General features: G+C 40.9%; 1 protein-coding gene and 1 pseudogene across 1 annotated transcript; one reads left to right on the top strand and one right to left on the bottom strand.

Annotated features, from left to right (window-relative positions):
- Window positions 1–628: 628 nt before the first annotated feature.
- LOC109376688 (40S ribosomal protein S26-like) lies at window positions 629–1,504 on the top strand (annotated as a pseudogene).
- Window positions 1,505–1,698: 194 nt separating this feature from the next.
- Window positions 1,699–6,670, bottom strand: LOC109376684 (cathepsin L1). The gene is made up of 8 exons (XM_019632765.1): window positions 6,563–6,670; window positions 5,308–5,444; window positions 4,890–5,012; window positions 4,615–4,761; window positions 4,213–4,437; window positions 3,564–3,729; window positions 2,752–2,869; window positions 1,699–2,002 (listed from the first exon to the last, which is right to left on the bottom strand). The coding sequence occupies exons 2-8, from the start codon at window positions 5,431–5,433 to the stop codon at window positions 1,903–1,905; spliced, it is 1,005 nt and encodes a 334-aa protein (XP_019488310.1). The 5' UTR covers window positions 5,434–5,444; window positions 6,563–6,670; the 3' UTR covers window positions 1,699–1,902.
- Between the last annotated feature and the right edge of the window lie 2,925 nt (window positions 6,671–9,595).

The raw sequence follows: 9,595 nt of genomic DNA, 5'->3' as shown, positions 1-9,595 counted from the left end.
CATCTCCTATGGATCTTGAACACATTTCTCTAGTTATTACTCAGCACCTGAGATTTGCTAATTACAACCACTAAATTTACTTTTGCTAACACTAGGTAACAAATGAGGCTTTTCCTAGAAACGTTATGTGGAATGCCATCAGAGACTTGACAGAACAAAGACAAGTCAGCCTTGGAAATCCACTTGTGTCTGGTCCTTACTCAATTGTAGTCACATGGTCTTCACCAGCAATTCAGGAGATGCTTCAGTAACTGGTTCTGAGACGTTTCTCATATTACCTTACTCGGTTATAACCATCTCGAAGCCAAGGAAGAGGAGCTCCTTTTCTAGTATCTAAATCCTATGCCTTTGTATGTCTAGTCACTTTCCAAAAAGGTGAATTTTCTTTATTAAAACAAATTTACCTTTGTCCTTCCAGATTGTCACATTTTGCTAGATTCAAGTTAGGTCAACACAACTGACATAAAATCTGCCTATTTAGAACTAGAAGATCCAGAGGGCCCAGTGTTTTTCTCCTATGCACCATTGACACATTGTTATTTCTTCATAGCGGCAACTATATTTCCCGACTATATAAAAAAGTTAATGCATTAAAAAGAGAAAGAAGTCTAGGGTCCTCACTTCCAAGATGACCAAGAAAAGAAGGAACAATGGTTGTGCCAAAAAGGGCCATGGCCGGTGCAGCCTATTCGTTGCACCGTGTCCACTGCATGCCCAAGGACAAAGCCAGTAAGTTCATCATTCGAAACATACGAGGTGTGATCAAACAATATGGTGAATGTTTAAATTAAAAAAAAATTATTATAGTAAAAGACGGGTTGCCATTAATCCCCCTCAAAATATTCCCCCACACACACTTCAAACACACTTATCCCATCCTTCTTGCTACTTTCTGAAGCATTTATAGAAGTCCTCTTTCATGAGTGTCTTTAGTTGCTCTGTCATGGCTGCCTCAATGTCCTGAATCATTTTGACTTTGGGGAAGAGCAGAAGTTGCACAGTGCCAGGTCCGGTGAATAAGGTGGATGAGGACGCACCATAGTTTTTATTTGACAGGAATTGCTATACCAGAAGCGACGCGTGACACAGAGCGTTGTCATGATAGAGGATGAAGTCAAGACACTCACGAAAGAGGACTTCCAGAACTGCTTCAGAAAATGGCAAGGACGATGAAATAAGAGTGCTTGAAGCAAGGGGGAATGTTTTGAGGTGAATTAATGGCAATGTGTATTTTACTTTAATAAATTTTTTTTAATGTAAACATTCACTTTTTTTATCACACCTCATAGCAAAGGTCGCAGCCATTAGGGACATTTCCGAAGCAAGTGTCTTCAATGCCTATGTGCTTCCCAAGTTGTATGTGAAACTACATTACTATGTGAGTTATGCCATTCACAGCAAGGCAGTCAGGAATCATTCCCATGTAGCCTGGAAAGACCAGACACCTCCACCCTGATTTAGGCCTGTGGGTGCTGTCCCACGACCTCTGCCAAAGCCCATGTAAGGAGCTAAGTCCTTAAGGACTGAAGAAATGTTCTCTGGGGATAAAAATAAAATGGAAATTATACTTAAAAAACAACAACAAAATGGAAAGGGTTCCACTTCTTAATTATTGAATTAAAATTTATTTTAAAAGGTAAAGTTTTATATAGCCTTTTAAAAAATGAAAATTCAAGTCTTAGAATTAAGCAATGAGTCTTCAACATTATAAAGCTATTTATAACAGTAATTAAAGTAGTGGTAATATTTTACCCTTATTGAAAAGTCACAGAATTCACACCACAACTTGGATCCTTACTGATTCAAGTGTCTTATCTTCCATAATAAGGATTTGATCAGTTTTAAGATACAGTTCCTCTGGATATGCTGTCCTCAGAGCTTCTATTATCACTGTTCATCAGCTCACACAGTGGGATAGCTGGCTGCTGTGGCAACTCCACAGTGGTTGTCCTGGTCTTTGGCCATTTTTACATAGCCATTCATGCCCCATTCTGGACCCCAGCTGAAAGAAGAGCATGTTTTCCATTTTATACAAAGAATCAAGTACACATTATTAGATCCATTAACAATAATGCCTAATACTTAAAATAGTACTTACCATGTGTCAGACACTATTCTAAGTTCTGTTACATGTATTTATAAGTATATGAATTTCCCTGGGTCCTTAACTTATTAAGACAGAAAACTGAGGCAGAACTGGAATTCCAATGTAGCAGTCTGTTTCCACAGGCTATCTTATATGTCATCTCAATTAAAGAACTTTAGCTATGAAAATTATTCCTGACAACCCTCGAGGCTTCTGAGAGTTGGGAAGCAGAATGCAATGGCAAGGCATCAAAATGATAACAGGAAGGATGCAAAGAGGCCACTGGACTCTTGGATAATTTTTAAAGAATCAGCAGAGGCAAATGTTTCTGCTCACTATACACCTTGTTGAAAAATTGGAGACAGAAAAAGGAAACCATCCCTCAACCCTACAGGTGAAACCCTATCTGAAATTCTTGGGGCCAGATGTATTTCTGAATTAAGAAAATTTTCAGAATTTTGAAATGCAATTTCAAATAATAAGTCTAACAAGGTTGTTACAGAATCTAATAATCAAACATCAGAACTTCAGTGCTGACTCTAACTAAGTGGAAGAAAGACTTCTGGGATTTCAAAATTGAGCTTTATTTTGGACCCAAAACCAAATACTGATTCCAAATAAGGATTCCCTTTTCAAATTCAAATGTAACATTGGGGTTTTTGTACCTGTTCTTGACAATCCAAAATTTATTGTTCTTTGATTCTCCTCCTTCAGAGCCATAGCCAACCACCAGAACGCCATGATCCAGGTCTTTGCTGCTGCAGTTTGGCTCATAATAAATGCCTGGGAGAGTAAAATTCAATGTTGGGGTGAGAAGCTCCAGGTAACATGTGACAGTCACCCACCCTATCAACCACAGCTCAGAGAGGCACCTCAAAATTCAGTAAAATGTCATAAACAAATTCCAAACAAGGCTTAAATATTTGCCAAAAAATAGTAATGGTGGATAAAAAGGAAAAAGTCAAACTCAACTCACTAGAAATCAACAAAATTTAACTCAATCCAATATATTTTCTACTTAAAAAAAAAAATTTCCAATAAGACCTAGTTATCAAGACTAAGGTGATTTAGTCACTTATCTACTAATGTTAATTAGCACAAACCTTCCTACTCCTAGAATGCCAGCTAAGGGTTCTATGAAGAACCCATGAGCTCTAAGATTTTTTTATAGTTCTAATTTCAGTAGTTAAGAGATTTTGGGAGAAAATGTCCAACAATTGGAGAATAGGTAGGTAAACTAGGTTGTACATATAGAATTCATTACATAGCCACTTAAAAATATTTATGAAGAGTTAGAGTTTGTCATCCTGAGAAAATGTCTAAAGTATAATGTTCAATGGAAACATCACTATGTTAAATGTACACACTCACAATTCTGTAGTCTTGGAAAGCAAGACTTCATACCAAAAAAGTTAATCATGGTGGTATTTTCAATTTTGCCTGCCTGAATTTCTATAATAAAAAGACAAAAACCTACCTTTGTTATAGAACTGGAATGATGAATGGCCTGCATCAATAGCAACCGAGATGGGCCCCACAGTTGCCACTGCTTTCATTAGGGACTTCTCCCGCTGAGGGATATCCACGAAGCCAGTGTCATTGGCAACAGAATACTCCGGCTTGTAGTTACAGGTATTTGATTCCTTTTAAAGGTAAATGGGAAAGATGCTTGTGGAACTATGGAACTTGGAGCTATGTTCCACCTCTTAGGGAACCTAAGTTCTAGGACCCCAAGACTTAGCAGTTTACACCTTAATGATTTCTAAGTCAACTTTGTTATATAACAGTCCAGGAAGCATAATGCTATTGGTTGGTTTGAAATTGAAAACTTAGCAGATGTTTCTTCAATGAGACCCCTTAGTTCTACCTGTTCATAAGAAATTTTTCACTATGGAGAAATCTGCATTATATGCAGAATGGTGCATATATTCTCCATGTTACATAGAAATAAGAACAGCTATATGTTAACCATTTAGTCAGAGAACTGTGCAAAAGTTGATAATTTACAGTGACAGTTCTGACAGTTTGTATCTAAAATGTGAATAGTGAATAAGGTATCTGTTATCTCTGAAAATGTTCAACTTTCAAAAGCAAGCTGGAATAACAAGATAAGGAGCTCCATTTACCCTTCCAATATATGGGTAGGATTCCTCTGAGTCCAGGCCTCCGTTTTCCTTGACATACTGGAAGGCATTATCCATTAGGCCACCACTGCAGCCCTCATTGCCTTGAGACCGAGAGCAGTCCACCAGGTTCTGCTCACTCAGTGAAACAAGTTTGCCAGTTTTCCGGAACACCTGTCCTTCAAGAGCACCAGTTGCACTAAAAGCCCAACAAGAACCACACTGACCCTGAAAATAAAAAAGGTATCAGTTTATAAGACAAATACAAAGACTGACAACAGCCTTTAAAAAAAACACCCCAAAAAACCAGTAAATTGCATGTTACTCCACAGTCTACCAAAGCAGCGATGCCATTCCTTTTTGGCTTTCCTGAGATAAAAGATCTGAATCTGAATACTGTCGTACCTGATTCTTCACAGGAGTTACATAGCCCTTTTTTCTCCAATCCACAGATGAGGGAATCTTAGCAAAGATTGGATCTGGGAACACTTTCCCGTTCCTGTACTGCCGGTTTTGAAAGCCATTCATCACCTGCCTGAATTCTTCATTGGTCTATAACGAAAAGTAAAAAAAAAAAAAAAATACACACAAAAAATAACTGTTGAAAAAGCAAGAGGTTATTTTACTAAAGTGCTAAGGAAAGGAAGCATAAAAAGTTAAGCAATCCATGCCACACTCACCATGTCACCAAAGGCATTCATTGCCATTGTGAAGCCATATTTCCTTTGGCTGTATTCCCGATTGTGCAGTTCAATCATTTTCATATTCTTCTCCCATACTGCTCTCCTCCATTCTTCTTCATTCTAGAAGCAAACATATAACCTTCCTCTTTATTTCTACTTAAAACCCAACCCATCCTCACCAAGTGGATTTGCAGACAGAAGAGAAACCATGGCCAGGGATGGCTTTATACTTCTGGGAGCTGTTCTACAAGTTCCAACACAGGAATATATGCCCATATTGTGCTCAGTAATGGCCGCCATTAAGTTATTGCCTTGGTAAAAGCTGACCTCTAGAAGCTTACTCTCTGCTATAAACTTCCAATGGCAAGGGCCCTTCTCTAAGGGGTCCCTCTAGACAATTTCAGATGTTACCAACCGTGCCATATAGTCTCCTGTGTTTTGCCTTCCACTGGTACCACTGTGCATCAAAACTTGAATCAAATTTTGGAATAGCTGAGGCTATTCCCAAGCAAAGGGCAGCCAAGAAGAGTGAGGGATTCATGTTTCAAAAACCTAGGAAGGGAAAAAAAAAAAAGAGTATCTGAGTAGACCAATCCTTCTAAAAAGTCATCTTACTTTCTTCTGAGACGTTATAGTCACTATGGTGGAGTAAAAATATTTAATTTATCCTCGCAAGTATTTACACAAGGACTGTGGAGGAAGGTTATGGATGTGGGTGGAGAAAAACAGGCCGCGGACTTATCAAATAGTGGAGGTATATGATTCAGCCATCAAAATGAAAAACAAGCTAACAAGGGCTATAGAAATGGAAACAGACTTCACTGTAATAGTGCAATGATAATTTAGGTTTGATAAAGGTCTCAGGGAACCTCACGGGTCACAGTCTTAAAGCAAAGACTAGAAACGACTGTAGGGTCAGGTTCTTTACTCAGGGTACCAAAGTGACCTGGGAAACCTTATTCATCAGGACTCCTGATCCCAAGTCGGGACAGGGATCCCAGCAGTTAGGTGTCCAACTTACACCTTTCTTCTTGACTATTGTACCGCAGGGGATGCCTTCAAACCTCTGCTTCTTGAATTTGAAACCTTTCAGAAAGACCTTCCCAGGAGATGGGGAGGAGTGCACCCAGCTTCTGCTGTCCCCACACCTGATCTCTGACGCCGACACCCCCACTCCCTCTCCCAAACCGGCGACGCGATCACGTGGCATGCAGTTGCCCAGGGCCCTGCTCTCCTCGGGCTCAGAGCACCATCCTGGCCCAGGTGACGCCAACATTGCAGGCGGGGCTTGGACGCGGGAATGTCGCCCCGCCCCCGCCACACGCTCGCTGCTTCCAGAGGATGTTGACGCAGCGCAGGGAGCCGGGCCCCTTGGCTGCCGGGCTGCCAGACCTGTGACCGCCAACCGTCCTGAAGCTGACTGTCCGGCTCCTGTATAGCCTAGAACCCCGGTGGTCTTAGGGCCGCCCTGGGTTCCCTGAATCTCCCTTCTACCCTTCCCCACCTCAAGGCTCGCAGGGCTCGAGGCAGCGCCGACCCAGCCTCACCAGCTCCGGGCAGACAGTCGCTCTTGTTCCCGGGGTCGCACCCACCCCCTCATCTATGTCCCTGGATGGGCCCCTCCTCCAGTCCCTGTCCTTACGCGCTTGGCCGTAGACCAGGGTACTGACCTGTTGCAGCCACAGCTGCTCAGGCGCACTCCACGGAAGCGCGTAACTCTTCAAAGGTCGCCGAGGCCGGCGGTTCTGGCCCAGTTGCCCCTGATTCAGCCTTTAAGGCCCTGAGTTTCGGCCTGGTCCACCCCTCCCCCACCGCCTGCCTGCGCCGCGATTGGCTGAGCCGGCGTGGGGCGGGGCCTCCGGACGCTGGGACTCCTGGCGCTTGAAGCGGCTGGGTCCCAACTCATCCCAGGGTAAGTCATACCTGCCTCAGTGGGCCCGGAGGAGTCGAGCTGAGGGTCCAGTTACAACAGTTCTGAGGTGGGGTCCCGCGCCTCTCTGGGACTTGGATCACTAATTACCCCGAATTCTTGCGCTTGGCGTGTAGTTCATGCAGAGGCCCCAAGTGGATTTTCAGTGTAACCCTCACTGTCCTTTAGTCCTAGTTTTTGGTTAAAAGCTCAGGAGGGCTGAGCACAGTATAATCTAGTACAGTGGTTCCTGTTTATTCCACAGCAAAGGTGAGGCTTGGTAGAAGAATTCAGACCCCACAGGCAGATGTGTGCTCTATTTTGGGATGGGTGCAGTTGGGTCTGGGAAGAATCGAGTGGAATCGCAGTGCCCAAAACAAAGACATGACGGTCAAGGCCCAAATCCTTGAAAGGAAAGGGGACGACTGGGTGGCTTTCCAGGGAAGGCGAGGCATTTGTAAGGCCCCTGTCCTGTCTTCCCCAGTCAGGGATTCTGCCTTCCCAAAGCCTTTCTCAAAACCAACAGAAACGAGTGATTTACAGGAGAATTTGGCTTAATAAAAAGGAGAAAAACAACTGAGAAGGGCGGAAGCTGCTTTTATTTCCCTAGTTTCTACATTATAGATTATTGTCTTCCTTAGTATCCAAAATGCTTCTCTTGGGTTTAATAAGTTTAATAACATTTAATGTCAGAGTTCAGGTTACACAGTTTGAAGAAATATTTTAGATGGAGTTTAAATGATTTAATTATTGATTAAAGGAAATTAATTCACAAACGTTTTAAAAACTTTTTAATTATATAAGAAATATATTGATTGTAGAAAATGTATTTTAGGAAATAAACATCCCTTGTCCCCTCCTCCATAACTCTTCTAAGCGTATCTTTGCATATTAGACTTTTTCACAAAAATGAAATCACAGTAAATGTCGACTTGTACACTCTGTTAAAATTAAATTGAGCGACTTCGTAGTAGCACAGACAAATATTTTTAAAAATCAACATTAAAAATTTCACTTTATGTCCTTTGAAGTAGAATCCCTTTCCTCTCAAACACTAATAGTGGGAAGTTCTCAGGTGTTTATAAAGTACATTGTATTGCACATAGCTGGAGTTTTTTGTTTTTCATTTTTTTCTTTAAAAAAGATTAATCATGGCAGTCAACACAAGTAGAAATAAATGAAGACCATCCACATGAAACCAACTTGCTATATTAAGGGAGACAATTCAAAGACTGCCGGGTTGAGGAAAAGCTTTACAATGAAAAAACAAGGAAGCTTCCCTAAACCCTGACTGGAGGTCACTGTCATGGGGAAGCTGAAGGAGGAACAACTAGAAATGTGACATCTTCTGTGATTGGTTTGGGGAGAATATTTGGATATCTCTGGTTTGTCCTGGGTTGGAAGTGGAGGCAAAAATAGGTTGGTAGCCATTCAGTAAGTCCTGACTGTTCTCTTATAGGCCAGAATTCTATTGTCCTATAAACTCTGGCCACTGTTCTTTTGTTTACTCAGTCTATGACAAGAAATTTAAGTCATTCTAACATGTGGGTTTTACAGTTGCCCTTGGGTCACAGCTCCACAAGATTGCACAGGGTGGACAAACCTGCTACGGCATGACTACCTGCACCTTAGGCAATAGCCTCACTGGAGGCTGTGTGGCAGGTGCTGCTCCAAAGAATGGCAGGCATCCCCTTTGTTTCTTGGAATGCGGTACAAACACAGTGAAGGAAAAAATGGACTCTCTTTATTGCAAATATGCCCAAAACCTAAAAATTATACCAAGAAATACCTAAATTCAGGAGAAATACAGGAGAAAGCCGTTTAAGCAAGAGAGTAAAAGATATTGCTCCAACTCATGACATCGATTTATACATGATATGTTAAATTATGCATTACAGAAATGTTATTACTAACCATTGTATTCTTCTATTCCCATTTCTTTGCAAAATAACTGATGAGTGCTAATTATTAAAATGGTCACATTGTAGTCAAGTGGCCAGTCCTTAGCTCTGCCTTTGATATAATGCAGTTGGCAGATTTCCCAATTCCTATTTACAATGCAATCTCTGTGAAAGTATATTCTTGAGTGTATCTGTCTAGATTTCTTTTACTCACTAGTAAAACAGGATATAATCCTTTATTCCATCTCTGGAAGTTTTTAACCATAATGGAATGAACAAATTTAGTGTGGTGATACTTAAGGCCCTGAGGCCAGTTAAAACCTCTCCCCAATATAACAACCTCCTCCAGTTTGTTGAAATTCCCTAAACCAAGACTTACTCTTAAAAAAACATTTTCTAGAAAACTGTCCACTTGTAAAGTTGTTTAATACCATTTATAGTTTTATGGAAAAGAGCCTGTTTATGATTAGATGTTTATATGAAGCCACATAAAATAACTTATTTTTCTGGGCTAGTATAAACTTGCTTTTCCTTTAGGGTTAAAGAGTCAATTTGTTAAGCAAATCAATCAACAATGATTAATTAAATTCTTACTTTGTGCTTATTGTTCTCTCCTGGTGTAGTTCGTGCGATTACTTAGACACATCCTACATATAACTTTACTACCCCTTTTTTGAAGCTCAGCCTTTCATTTAAAATCTGAGATTAACTACAGCTATCTTGATTTTACAGCATATAAGCACAGCTATGACCAATATATTTAAATGAGATTATGACAAAGCATCTTGGTGCTGTAGCTAACAAAGGAGCTGACCTTGTGGGATTTTTTTCCCACCCTGAAGACTATAACCCACAAACTTTCCTTTGGATGCCAGAGGATCTTTTCTTCAAAT

Source organism: Hipposideros armiger, unplaced genomic scaffold, assembly GCF_001890085.2.
Source record: "Hipposideros armiger isolate ML-2016 unplaced genomic scaffold, ASM189008v1 scaffold_1171, whole genome shotgun sequence".
Classification (NCBI taxonomy): domain Eukaryota; kingdom Metazoa; phylum Chordata; class Mammalia; order Chiroptera; family Hipposideridae; genus Hipposideros; species Hipposideros armiger.
Note: the sequence above shows the minus strand (reverse complement) of the source record. Positions and strands in the feature narration are given on the sequence as shown.